This window comes from Microtus pennsylvanicus, chromosome 6 (genome assembly GCF_037038515.1).
Source record: "Microtus pennsylvanicus isolate mMicPen1 chromosome 6, mMicPen1.hap1, whole genome shotgun sequence".
Lineage (NCBI taxonomy): Eukaryota > Metazoa > Chordata > Mammalia > Rodentia > Cricetidae > Microtus > Microtus pennsylvanicus.
In genome coordinates this window covers 108,600,498-108,614,868 of record NC_134584.1, presented here as the reverse complement: position 1 = coordinate 108,614,868, position 14,371 = coordinate 108,600,498, and the positions used below count along the sequence as shown (strand labels likewise).

General features: G+C 41.1%; 1 protein-coding gene across 2 annotated transcripts in view; it reads right to left on the bottom strand.

Annotated features, from left to right (window-relative positions):
- Positions 1 to 14,371, bottom strand: part of Sf3b3 (splicing factor 3b subunit 3) — a 39,399-nt gene that overhangs the window by 801 nt on the left and 24,227 nt on the right. For both annotated transcript variants that reach the window (XM_075977321.1, XM_075977322.1), the window contains exons 14-25: positions 14,211 to 14,366; positions 13,314 to 13,457; positions 11,441 to 11,563; positions 10,557 to 10,711; positions 6,412 to 6,586; positions 5,031 to 5,236; positions 4,780 to 4,936; positions 3,541 to 3,666; positions 2,856 to 3,068; positions 2,133 to 2,231; positions 743 to 886; positions 137 to 241 (exon numbers count right to left, since the gene is read on the bottom strand). In XM_075977321.1, the coding sequence (XP_075833436.1) occupies positions 137 to 241; positions 743 to 886; positions 2,133 to 2,231; positions 2,856 to 3,068; positions 3,541 to 3,666; positions 4,780 to 4,936; positions 5,031 to 5,236; positions 6,412 to 6,586; positions 10,557 to 10,711; positions 11,441 to 11,563; positions 13,314 to 13,457; positions 14,211 to 14,366 (1,803 nt within the window). The remainder of the gene's footprint in view (positions 1 to 136; positions 242 to 742; positions 887 to 2,132; positions 2,232 to 2,855; positions 3,069 to 3,540; positions 3,667 to 4,779; positions 4,937 to 5,030; positions 5,237 to 6,411; positions 6,587 to 10,556; positions 10,712 to 11,440; positions 11,564 to 13,313; positions 13,458 to 14,210; positions 14,367 to 14,371) is intronic.

The following is a 14,371-nucleotide window of genomic DNA, read 5'->3' as shown; positions in this document are numbered from 1 at the left end:
CCTACCAGCCTTCCAATGCTGGGATTATAGGATGCACCACTACACTGAACTAGAACTAACTACTTGATTAAAAAAAAAAAATAGAGGCCAACAGAAAAGGTCAGTGAATAGGCTTAGGATTCCCTTTCCAACTTACCTTAACAGGGAAATAATAAGAACGAAAGCTGAGGTGATCCCGTCCACAAAGAGGGGGATGCTCAGATCGCAGGTGCATCTCAACATGCTGGAAGAAGTCGTGGTCCTAAAGGAAGAAACAGAATCTATCTCTGAGAAAGAAGTGATTTATTTCAACTGCTGGACTATGCTTTCCACAACAAAGTACAGACAGGACATCAAGCTTTCAAAAGCCAGGGTCTCACTACACAGTCCAGTCTGGCCTTCAACTTGAAATCATCTGGACAGTGGCCTACTGAGTCTTGGCATTATGTGCCACCATGCCCAATTCTAAGTCATTGACTCTTGCCAAGCAAACATGTCCCATGAGACATCAATCTCAGTTTATCGTTCCTGGTCTTTGGACTACTGCTTTGAGGCTTTGGGCTCAGAACATAACCCTGTACCTACACCACGGCACAGAGGACCTTCCTCAAAGAACTCAAGATTCTATTTCCCAGGCACGTTAACTGCCACCTCATACAATTTCCAGAACACTACTTATAAGTAACGGCTTACTATCCTAGGCAGATTCAACACCAAAAAACAATCTGAGAAGAATAAGGAAAAGGAAATGTGGGAACTCAACCTCATGAGATGTGAAAGGGACAAGGATGCCAATCCCTCCAGACAACGTGGTATAGACCAGTGATTCTGAGCCTCCAGGAATCAGTGTGGTCTTCTGCAATGACAGCACCGTCTCACCGACATGATAGTTCATGATGACCTCTGCCTGCAAATCAAAAACAGTTTGGTAAGCCCTCCCCAATTCTGTTCTGTATTTCTAAGAGCCTCCAGGCATGTCACACACCTCTCCCCTTGTAGTGCTAGAGATGGAACTGTAGGCCTCAGGCATGAATGCCAGGCAAACACTCTACCAACTAAGTCACACCTTAGCACCATTTGCCCTTTAAAACCCAAAACAAGGGGGCTGGAGAGATGGCTCAGAGGTTAAGAGCATTGCCTGCTCTTCCAAAGGTCCTGAGTTCAATTCCTAACAACCACATGGTGGCTCACAACCATCTGTAATGGGGTCTGGTGCCCTCTTCTGGCCTGCAGACATACACACAGACAGAATATTGTATATATAATAAATAAATATTTAAAAATAAAATAAAACCCAAAACAAATCTAAAGATGCTTTAATATTTTTTATCACTTAAAGCTTTGTGTTCCAAAAGCACAAAGTTCAGATAATTTACAACCATCAATTACCACTTAAAAACCTTTTTAGACAAGTACAGGTGGGTTGTGTTATACAGCACATTTCGGGGTAATTGGACACTGGGATTCTTTCCAAAGAAGGAAAGAAAGAGAGAAAGAAAGAAAATCATTAAACCACCATTATTTTAGGTTTAACGCCCCCCCCCCCCAGGTCCTCAATGACCCAGTGCTAGGATAAATAGAACTTTTTTGGTTTTTGTTTTGTTTTTTTTAAATAAATCAAGATGTTCATTAAAGACATACATGCTAAGGCTAAAAAACGGATCAGTGGTTAAGAGCATGCACTGCACTTCCAGGACTGGAACTCGACTCCCAGCACCCATATCAGGTGGCTCACAATTACTTATAAACTCTATTTCTATGGGGACCTGACTCCTCTGGCCTCCACAGCCACCTGCATTCATGTGCACATACCTACAACACACACATACACACTTAAAAATAATAAATATAAATCATAAATAGAAAAATTTGTTTATTGCTAGGCAGTGGTTGTATATGGCTTTAATACCAGCACTCGGGAGGCAGAAGAAGGCGGATCTCTGTGAGTTCAAGGCTAACCTGGTCTACAGATTGAGTTCCAGGACAGGTCCTAACAACAACCATAACAAGAAAAGAAAAAGAAAATTTTGCTTATAAAGATGGGATGGTGATATGATCACCTTATGAAAACCGCAATATCCATACATTACAAATGAAAGACCATAGAAAAGGTATTGGGTGTGCTTTCTCTTGGGCTATTTCTGCAATCTTACCTTCTGTGAAGCCCCATTGAGCAAGCCCCGGTCCCACAGGGCTTTGTTTCCGGTGGGATCTTCATCAACCTCATCGTTGGTGTTAGGTGGAAGCCTCACCTAAAAAGGGATACCATCTTAGACTGGGTCCTGTGCAAGCTTACCCAGCTCACCAGCACATTTGCCCTGGGTCTTAGCAAACAACCTAGACAGAGCCTGTCTTCTGCTGTTTATTAGTGAGAAGCCACAGAGAACAAGCCACAAACAAGGGTTCAACACTGCTAAGAGCAAAAACAGATCACAAATGTATAAGAAATCAAGCTGGCTGAAAACCACATATCAAGAGTTTGGCAAAAGATAAAAAAAAAATACTTAGCTCAAACTAAACTCATCTTTGTTTATGAGACAGTGTCTTACTATTCGGGCCTTGGCTGGTCTCAAAACCATAGGCACCTGCCTGCCTTTGTCTTTTGCTTATTGGACCAAAGGTGTGTGGCACTGCACCTTGCTTGAATTCATCATTACTGAACCAGGTCCTGAGGAGAGAATGAAGGTGAACCAGGGCCTAAGGTTTCCCAGAGAGGTAGGACAGGTTGAACATAAAGACTTTCTTAAGGGTAGGACTGGAATAGGACTGAATTCTATACTTAATTTTCTGAATCTTTGCTCCTTTGTTTAAACACACCACAAACTAAGCCAGCTTTCCCACACGTCATGGTCACCAAAGAACCAATACCAACTCACCACACAAATGTTGCCAAACTTGTCTGCCCCAGCCACCGTGTCATAGTCGAGAAGGCTGGCGGTAGTGACCCATCTGGGGTAGGTGTCATCAGCAAAGATAATGAGCTGGTTCTCGTTACGCTTGTAGCGAACCCAGATGAAACTTTCTTGAACATCAGACACAATTACCCTGTGCCCAATAGTCTGGATCCCAGATATGTAATTGGCAATATGCTAGAGAAAAACAAAGATAGCAATTTGTATAATCCTTGAATTGAGAATCTATAATCCAGAACTTACAAGTCCAGGTTTCCTCAACTACAATATACAGTCTGCAAACATTAAATAACAGTCTACAGTAAGTACCCAGATGGTTTGGGGTGGTGGTGGGAATAGGGCCCTGGGTTTAAACACAGGGCGATACACACACTAGGCATGTGCTCTACCACTCGGTTACAATCCCTAGTCCTTGCTTGGCTTTAAAAATGTTAAATTGTGTATGTGCACATACATATGCACATGTGGAAGCCACAGGATGACCTTCAGGAATCAGCTCTCTCCTCCCACTAGGCTGGTCCCAGAAATCCAATTCTGTTTGGAGGAGTCAAGAAATGAGATCATCTACTGTCTCTTTTTCAAGATACTCCCAATGAAGTAATGATTTTAAGGACTGGTGCTACCATCCTGCCCACAGCAGTGCATTTACCTTATTTTCACACTTTCGAAGTAACTTCTTTTTCCCCAAATCATAGACTCGTAAAAGCTTCCCCACACCAATCAACACCCTGCCCTGGAATGGGGCAATGGCAGCAGGAACCTCTTCCACTGGAGTCTATGAAAGGAAAAGAATGTCATGGCAGCGCTCAGAGAACACACAGCCAACAATACATTCACCCAACCCTTGACACAGAACTATTTCTATAAACGGCCATCAAGAAGACAGACAGCAAGTGTCACTTTGCTCACCATACAAATAAATTGCACATGCAGCAGTTAGTCTCCACAAAACAGTGCATTTGAGTAGAAAGGTCCTACATGTTACATTTTACCCAGCAAGAGATGCCGCAAGTAAGGCATACTCATTGTCTGGTAAGTGCTGCTCAGAAGCCTGTACTAGTTTGCTAACAGCACGACTAACAGCAAAGTCAAGCTTGAAGAAGCAACTGAGGTTTGTGAAGGAAGAGAATGCTACTGAAAAGTGACACCTTAGTTTTAAGACAGAGATATTTAACATAAAGGAGCATGGTATTTTATATTCCCCAGAGGAAGCATCAGATTCAGATACTGTTAAATAGACGACAGAACATAAAATACTAGTTAGATTGTAGTAAAAGATAAATAACAAAAAATTACATTTTAGAGAATATATTTCAGTAGCATTAAGTGTATTCACACTGTGCAGTAATAACCTGCATCATGTACAGAATGCTTATTGTTCCCCCAAACTAAAACTGTTCTATTAAAGAGTAACTTCCTTGAACCTGTTAATTCTTTAGCTGATGATGAATTCTAGACACGGATTGCTGCCTGCTTAGTAACACAGTAAACAAGGGGCCAATTCACTGTGTTTCTCACCATTGTAGGTGGTGAGAAGCCAGGCTTCCTGCGCCAGGCACAGGAACATCACTCAAGCATGAAGGTCCTGGTATGCTCCACATGCTTCCCAAAGATCAATTAGTCAACAAGCTACTGTCCAAAAGATTCAACTCAGTTTGGCATGGTGTTGTAATCCCAGCACTCAGAAGGCAGAGGTAGGAAGATCTTTATGAGGTTAAGTCTCATAAAGCGAGACTGTCTCAAAACAAGAACAAAGCACCTAATCCCCCACCCACAAACCAAAGACCTGACCCAGAAGTTTAGCACAAAATGGGAGAATCCAGTAAAATATAAGATCCAAGAGAATCAAAACAAAACAACAACAACAAAAAATCAAGCTAGTTCTTACCTTGTGTAAAAACTCCAATTTTTCTCCATTGTTCACAAGCTTGTATGTATAGACAAAGCCCCCTGCCACAGAGCGAGGGCTCAATATCAAATCCTTGGCCACACCCACTAGCACATACCAGTCTTCACCAGTGTTGGAGAACCTACATACTGCCACACTACGAATAGACAAAGAAGGAAAAGGCAGGCATTAGTCAAAACCCCAAGAACCCTCAATCACACTACCAACACCCAGATAATCTCACATCCTACCTGAAGGCTGCCTCATTCTGTTCCAGCTGGACAAGGTCTAGCGTATTCCCCTGGATAGGGTTCATCACACGAATCACAGAGGCCCACTGCCCATTGCCAGCCTTGGGAGCTCCAAAAATAGATTCAGGGAGGTTTTCATTGAGGAATGCTGCTGCCATTTCTGCAGCTAGCTCCCGCTCATCCTCTCCTGCTGCTTCTACCATTTCCTAAATGCAAAAAGCAAGAAGAGGTAAGAAATGAGAAGTAGTAAAAAGTCTGTCACCTCAAACCAGAATCCCCCAAACAGAGGCTCAAGAGCGTTGAGACAGCTCCACTGGCAGAGGCACTTGTGGTCTACAATCTGAGCTAGAACCCCAGCCCCTACAAAAGATACGGAACACCATATTCATGTCTGCACTCAACCACTCATATATAAAATTTTAAAAAAAATTCAAAGAGAAATGCAAATAAGGAGATCACTAAAAGGAAAGCCAAATACTAGTAGTTAGACATCTGAGAAGTGCCAACAATTTCTGGGGAAAAAAAAAAACCCAAAAAACATGCCCCCCCCCCCAACAACCCAGAAATGAAAACCTGTTTTCCAAAGTGTTCTCTGCTTTCCCTGGCCAAGACCAGTTATCTCTTTTCCTTTAAACTGATCATGGTTCCCACACGGCTGGTCTAGTTGGCAAACAGTTTCTGATGAGCTGGTACCATAGAGGAAATCTGAGCTCTCTAGGCTCAAATTCAGGCATCATATAACACAGCATATTCTGGAGGTTCAAGAACTAAAGAGCAGTTTCAAAGAGGGAGCTGAATTTTGAGTAATCCAGCATATTTGTCCCAGGCCACAAGAAAGCTTCTAAAAGCAATAAACCAGGCAAAGAACTTCACTTAAAGGTCCTGGTTTATGGTTTTAGCCTTATTTTGTACTCCTAGGAATTTAACCTAGAGCTTTGGACATGTCAGACGTGCATTATACCACTTCATAATCAAAGCTTGGTTCTTTCAAAAGTAACAAAGACAGCCAGTCAGGTGTGATGCACATCTTTAATCCCAGCACTAAAGGTGAACCCAGGCGGATCTCTGTAAATTCAAGGCTAGTTGTAGTTGGCTCTACATAGTGAGTGCCAAGACTGCATGGCAAAACCAACCACCCAAAACAAAAAAGTCTACAGCTATGTGTGATGGTGTACAAATAATCTCAGCACTTGGGGAGCAGAATCACCCAGAGTTCCCAGTGAGCCAGAGTTATGGTCTGACACCCTGTTTCCAAGGGGTGTGTGTGTGTGCTGGGGCAGGCTGGAGGCGCAGGAAGGAAGATAATTATAAATGTTTTAAATTTCAACTTTTCTAACAATTTCATTTTTAAAACTGCACCTCTGGAGGTCAGAGTAATTACCTCTGCCATCTGCTGCTTTCTCTGAGCTTTTGTAGCCTCAGTGTAGGCATTGTGGTCTGTCTCAATGATGATAAGGTTGTTACTCTCAGGGTGAATGACAAATTTCCTGGGTGTGTACTGCAGTGGAAAGGCTACTTGATTGAAGACAGCACCAAGTTTCTCCAATGCCAAAATCCTACAGTAATAGACAGGGGAGTAAAAAAGTCACTCACTCAGCCTAATAACTGATGAGACGAACCATGACCAGCCACAACACACAATTGTGGAGGCTCTAACAATGACATTAGGCAACATGAGATGACAGCCCTCTAAGCTTAAAAGACAAAATCAGAAAGGTTTCTCTTTGGCAACACATCTCACCTTTTCACTGCAATTTTGTTTTCATCACTGAAAATATATTGAAATTGTCAAAATTTTTCATTCCATAGTTAATACAATAGTATGAAGTTCATGGGCCAAGGGGAAGGTTCAGTTGGTAAAGTGTTTGTATGGAACCCTGAGGACCAGAATGATGCATCCCAAAACCCATGTAAAAAGCAGGGCCCTATAAATACCTGTGCTAAGGAAAAAGACAAGAGGATCTCTGGGGCTTGAGAGCAGCCAGTTTGGCCAACTGGCAAATTCATTTTTTTTTAATATTTATTTTTTATTTATTTATTATGTATACAATATTCTGTCTGTGTATATGCCAGAAGAGGGCACCAGACCCCATTACAGATGGTTGTGAGCCACCATGTGGTTGCTGGGAATTGAACTCAGGACCTTTGGAAGAGCAGGCAATGCTCTTAACCTCTGAGCCATCTCTCCAGCCCCTGGCAAATTCATTTTAATGAGAGATCCTGTCTTGAAAAAGAAGGTGGAGAATGCTCGCCCCTTTTGAACTTAGGAAAATGGGGACTAAACTCTCGTGCAATAGTCAATTATATTCAGAGACTCAGACAATTAATTTAGAGTTACATGAGTAAGGTGTTCAATCACAAGAACAAGCTGCATGTGGCAAAAACATGTTTTTCCACAGAGGCATAATGAATCACAACAGCTGAACAAGTTTTTGCCACAAGCGGTTTCTCCTTGTGATTGAGTACCTTACTTATGATGTTTCATAAAATAAGATGGATGCTCTCTCTTCTGAACAAGAACTACCCTGGCTTCTGGATATCTTTGACAATGCAAGAATCAACAAGCACCAAGACCTACACATTCTTTCCAATAAGATACAGACACCCAAGTGGATGAGTGATAATATACACGAAATGTACATTACAAATAAAATTTTGCAAGCTAGAGATATGTTGGCAACTGTAAATTAAACTTCAAATACGAGAAAGACTTACAATTTAGAAAAAAGATCCTAGTCTTTAAGGAAACGGCACAAAGACTGGCAGGTTTAATTCTCTAACTTGGCAAATGAAACATGCTGCTCTAAGTAAGATAGCCAAAAGTTCATTCTAACAGTCAGACTGACAGTCACCAGGATTTTCACTGCAGCACTGTTAAAAACATTAACACCAGTATCAAGAGATGGCTCCAGTGGGTTAAGATTCCTTTTTATTAAGATTTATTTTTATTTTGTAAGTATTGGTGTTTTGCCTACATATATGTCTCTATGAGGGTGTCAGGTCCCCCAGAACTGGAATTATAGATAGTTGTGAGCTGCCATTTGCTGGGAATTGACCCCAGTGCCTCTGGCAGAGCAGCCAGTGCTCTTAACTGCTGAACCATCTTTCCAGCCCCCTAGGCTAAGGTTCTGGGTGGATAAGCTTGACAAACCTGAGTTCAATCCCTAAAAACCATGAAAAGAGGAAGGGGAGAAAACTGACTCCAACTCCGAAGGGTTCCCCTCTGACCTCCATGAGTGCTGTATAGTATATTCCACTCATTCTCTCTCTCACACCACAAATATAATTATATACCACAAAAATAATCATGAATAAAAATACATTTAAAGTGACAATCAGGCTGGTAAGATGGCTCAGCAGATAAAGGTAAAGGGTGGAAGAAAAAGGACTTCATAAAACTTCTTGCTGATTTCACTGCTCACCCTCATAACGATCACAAAACAAAAGCATTCAAGAAAATACTAGATAAATGAACTATGCTACATCTATGTAACAGAACTTCATAATATTGAGTAATTACTAAAATATATTATTAAATGAGAAAAGCATGATATAAAGCAAGATATACAGTATGCTTATTATGTGACTAGGAGAAATATATTCACACACTACTAGCCTATACATGGACTCAAATATATTAAGATATATAAACTAACATAAATGGCCAGTTAGAGAGTACTTACATGCTTAGAAAAGACATTTATTTTAAAAATAAGAAAGCCAGGATATGGGCTGGAGAGATGACTCAGTGGTTAAGAGCACTAACTGCTCTTCCAAAGGACCCAAGTTCAATTCCCAACACCCACATCACAGTTATTAACTGTCTGTAACTCCAGTTCCAGGGGATCTGACACCTTAACACCAACAATATATATATGAATGACAGGGCATTCAGAGTTACTTAAAATTATACTTTGGTCAGGCATGGTGGCAAATAAGGTCCAAGCCTCAACATAGTGAGACATCTTCTAAAATAAAGTCTCATAAAATAGGAGAAAACACTCAAACTATCTGATAGAAAACCTGAATTTGGAATATATAAAGAACTCTTTAGAATTTGCTGCTTGAATGTCTCCCAAACGTCCATGTGCCACAGGCTTGATGCCCTGAGCAATGATAGTGGGAGGCAAGGTAACCGTTATGATGTGGGGCCTGTGGGAAGTATGCCTTCAAAGGGGTCTGCTGCATGCACTGGTTCATTTCCTGACTTTGTTCACTAAATTGTTGTTTTGCCCCATCATATGCTCAGTACCTGTCCAAAGTAGTAAGAACAATGAAACAATCATGGAACAGAACCTCCAAATTATGAGCCCAGATAAACCATTACTAAGTTACTTGCCCCAGTTAAGTAATGGAAAACCAACTGATATACAATTTGGTTTAATACCCACACACACACACACGCACGCACGCGAGGAAACAAACAAAAATTCCCAACTATCTAGTTTAAAAAATGGGCAATAGATCTGAACAGACAGCACTCTGAAGTATAGTCAATAAACACTTAAAAATATTGATCCAGGTGGTGGTGGAATATGCTTTCAATCTCAGCACTCGGAGGCAGAGGTAGATGGATCTTTGTGAGTTCAAGGCCAAGGCCAGCCTGGTCTACAAAGCAGAGTTCCAGGACAGACAGGGCTGAACACCATATCAAAAAACAAAAACTAAACAACAACAAAAAACCCCACCAACCAAACAAAAACAAAACAAAACATCGCTAGATATTAAGAAAACACCAGTGTTTTAAAACCACTGCACACCTATGAAGAAAACTAGAACTAAAGACATAAAACAAGAGTTACAAGAATGGGGTGGAACAGTAAGTCTATCTTCTTGGCTACCATGAACTTTGAGGAGTCACCATGTCACTCTCAGTTCTTTTCTCTCTGATCCATCACCATGTCTGGCTGGCCTTGAGCTTCACGTGCTTGAGGATGACCCTGAATTTTTGACCTCTTACCCTCCTCACAGAACTGGGATTAGAGGTAACATGAACTACCACACACAGTTTAATTTCACTCTTTCAAAATTGTATTTCTGTTGGGCAGTGGTGGCACACGCCTTCAATCCCAGCACTCAGGAGGCAGAGGCAGGTGGATCTCTAGATTCCAGACCAGTCTGTTCTACAGAGCTAGTTCCAGGACAGCCAGAGCTACACAGCAAATTAATTAAAATGAAGATATAATTCTGTAGATGAAAACACAGTAAGAGTTAAAAGAGATTTAACACTTGCTCTAAAACTAATCCAGGGACACGACCATTTCATCAGGAAACATGAATCTTAAAGTATAAGACTACAGTGTAGTAAGTTTTAAAACTTGGCTCCAAAAAAGTCTAAACAGAAGCTAAACGCCAAGCACTGAAACTTGGCTCATTGGTCTGAAATCCTGAGCCAAACTAAATTTCAACTGCAACACCCTCTCCCGGTAAAGAGGTGGCTCTTAGCCATTGCTGTACAAACTCCAACTCCGGCAGAACCACAGGCTGAGAGGCCTTCGCATTGCCCCAAAATAAGGTTTTTCTCACCTCAAGGTGTTGGTGGAAATGGCAACAATGCCTTCAGGACACTGTTCAGAGGCGAAGCCGGATGCAAACTCCAGAGTCTCATAAGATAGAGGGGTGAGATGGAAACGGGACTGGTAAGAGTAGCTCAACCATGAGCGACTAGACATGGCCAAAACCTGGAGAGGAAAAGAGCTCTAATCATACCAGGAAAAGCTCAAACACAGTAGATTGACCAAACACATAACCTCAACTTTGGTCTCCAATTTTAGAAACCCACAAAGGCACTTTTAAGCAAAGGGAGCCCAAAGAAGAGACATCATAAGGCTTGTTGTATAGAAAAACAAGAACATCAAGCTACAATAATCACAATTCTCGGAAACATAAACGAGAGTCTATTACAAGGCTGGACAGCTGTAGAATTAAATAAGGTATCTTTGAGAACTAGCACAAAGCCTAGGCTCTCTTTTCTATTAGGTAGAGAGTCACTATAATCCTGCCATAAATGCAAGGTTTCCAGCTTTTCCCATTCTTGGTAGCCCGGCCTAAAGAAAAGATTCAAAGGATCAATACTGAAAATTTCTATAACCTCATAATGTCACAGTGCTACGCCATGAAGTAATTCTCAGAAAACTCTAGGTTAGAGAACCCAGAACAGCTAGGTAGTGGTGGCGCATGCCTTTAATCTAAGCATTCAGGAGGCAGAGGCAGATGGACCTCTGAGTTCTAGTACAGTTTGATCTACAGAGCTAGTTCCGGTACAGCCAGGGATACAAAGAGAAACCCTGTTCCCACAACCCCTCTCAAAAGAACCCAGGATTCCTTACATACAGGAAAACCATGTACAAAGTGAATTAGTCAACAAGTTCACAGTGGCACCAATATCCAAATGTCTTTTTATTACTTACAGCTTCCTGTCCTTGCATTCGGACTCGGAAGAGTTTCACAGGACGGGACCCCAGGTACCTAGTTCGAGTGTCAGACAAGTCCCCAGTGACTGGGTCTAGGACAGTTCTCAGCAGCACACCATTCTAATAAAAAAGATACGAACAAGTAAAGCCTTCTCACGATGGAAACTTTAACTATGAAATTTCCTCTTGGCTACTTTAACATAAAACAACAGAAGGATTATGACTTGTTGGTGAAACAGAAAACAAATCACAACACCCCAACAATCAGCAATTCATTCATTCTCTCATAGTTACTAAGCATCTAAATACAAATTCTTATTATATATATGCATACATGCATACTACACATAGAAAATTATTTTTTTATTTTTTATAATTTAAAAACAGACCCATAGCAAAAAAAAAAAAGAGATTTACTGACTATCTTTAAGTATCGTTTCCCCAAAAAGGAAGAAGGTTCTTAGAGATGACTGATTCAAGGCTGAAGTAAGAATGTTTATAATGCAAACAGAACCAACAAAATCCCTACTTCATCAGACTCAACTAGGGTGATTGTTGACCCCAACTCCTTATCTGTAAAATTAGTGACTGAAGAAGGGGTGGTGGTGGGAGAGAGCCTTTATCCCTCTCCTGTATAAACTATGTTTTGGGCAAAGGAATAGACCTCATTTTGTCTTACAGCAACTTGATTACAAACATTTCCAGACATTGTATACTCCCTAATGGAAAGCAACACTGAGCGAGCAGCAGTACTTTAACTACTATTTCCCTTACCCAAAATAGTTAGGAATAAATGTCATCAACTTTTGTTTGTTTTTTGAAGACAGGGTGCAACAGTCTCCTGTTCCTGGCTCATCCTGGAACTCAGATCTACGCTGCCTCTGGCCTGCCCCCCTGCTGGGATCAAAATCATGCTCCATCATCTGCCAACTTCTATGGTCTGCACTAACCATAAATTTTCAGGAGGAAATTATAACATGCAAAGTTTCAGATATTAAGAAACGGTTACTAATTTTGGTGGGTATGACATTATTACTTACTTAAAGCAAAATACTATGGTGGTAACATTACTAGATATAGGTGGAATAACTTATTGCCCTGGATTTACTTTAAAATACTCTAAGAAAAGGGGGAGATGAAGGCTCATTATATTAGTTTGTGTCTCATGCTGAAGCATTTCTAAACGAGAAAGTAAAATTTAAAAAGCAGAAAACCTCATCTAAGTGATGTCTCTATGTAAATACTGATTAAGGAAATAAAAAGCACATAGCGAGAGCACTGCTACTATCTTATGCTAGGATTCTGCTTTCCAAAGTGCAATGACAAGCTCGGTTGCCTTGACTACTGGGACACCCAGGGCTTCACTAGAGCGAATGTGGTCAATTATGAGCTGTGAGGAATTTCAAAAGGCTGGAGTACTGTGGAAACTACATTATGACTACTAAGGATTCTCCAAGGCATCAAACACAAAGTATTTTTACCAGATATGAAGACTCTTTGTGCATACTATTGCCAGGCCTGCCTAATATGCTTTTTCTTAAATTTAAAAAAAAAAAAAAGGTACTGACTGCCAGAAGAGGGCACTAGATCTCATTACAGAAGGTTGTGAGCTACCATGTGGTTGCTGGGAACTGAACTCAGAACCTCTGGAAGAGCAGCCAGTGCTCTTGATCTGAGCCACTTCTCCAGTCCCCACCTGTATGCTCTAAATAACTAAGAGAAACGAATCTATGACAGCACTATAAAATGACCTTCATAAAGTGGCTGGAACCATAAGCAAAAAAAAAAAAAAAAAAAGCCTGTACTGGATGAAAATATAAGTGCTAGCTACAGAAGGCCTGGCATCAGTATGAACCCCTGGACCTCTTACCTGCAATCCAATGTTCAGGTATAGGAAGCCAATAGAGCCCCTCTCACCCAGCTCATCTTGTTTCTCGGTCCCACCCATTTCCACAATACACAGAGACTCAGGCTGGGCTGGGAGAGCCTGCATACTCAGAGGTTGTAAACAGTCCTGTGGAAGGGGAAGGAAAAAAAAAATCAATCAAACAAACAAACAAGCCATTAAGAAATAATCAATTTTGGAAAAGAATATACCCACAGGTTATTAAAATTGAAGTAGGATCTTTCTCGAGGGCAAAGAAAACCCCTAAAATAAGCTGAGGCAGTAGAGTCATTAAATCTAAATCTCAAAATAAACTTTGGGAACTGCTATTTATTTTTGTCAAAGTGGGCAACAGTCAAAGTAAACAAAGACTATCTCCCTGAAATTAATGTAAAGGCTATAGAACAAGTAAATCTCCTTTTAACAAACAGTTTTGGAGTTTTAAACTACAAAGGGCAAGGCTGGAGAGATGGCTCCAGTAGTTAAAAGAACTTGTGGCTCTTCCAGAAGACCCAAGCTCCCAGGATCCACATGGTGGCTCAAAATTATCCATTTCAGGTGATCGGACATCTGGTGCACATACAGACATGTAAGCAAAACACTTTAATACAGATAAAATAGAGAATACACTGCAAAAGTAATTCAAGTCCTATGTCAAAAAGATTTAACAGTCAGTCTCAAATCAGTATCTTTAAACTACAACCAAGATTCCTGAGGTGTGTTTTGAGAATCAAAAACAGCAACAGTTTATAGAGCTTGTCAAAGTAAGCCTGAGAGATCAGATTGTTGTTGGACCTTCAGAAACAGAGAAATTAAGAGGGTGGAGGGGAAGAAATAGTTTCAAACTTAGGCTCCACCCACAAAACTGAGGGGACCACTCACTGATGGGTCAAGGGATATGATTCTGACAGTGTTGTCCACCAATCCCACAGCCAGGAATCGAGATCGCTGTTCTCCTGGAGGTACGTTGGCCAGACTCATGCACACCACGTCTGCTGACATCTCCTTCCGTTCTGTGTACTCGTTCAATTGTCCTGACTGTG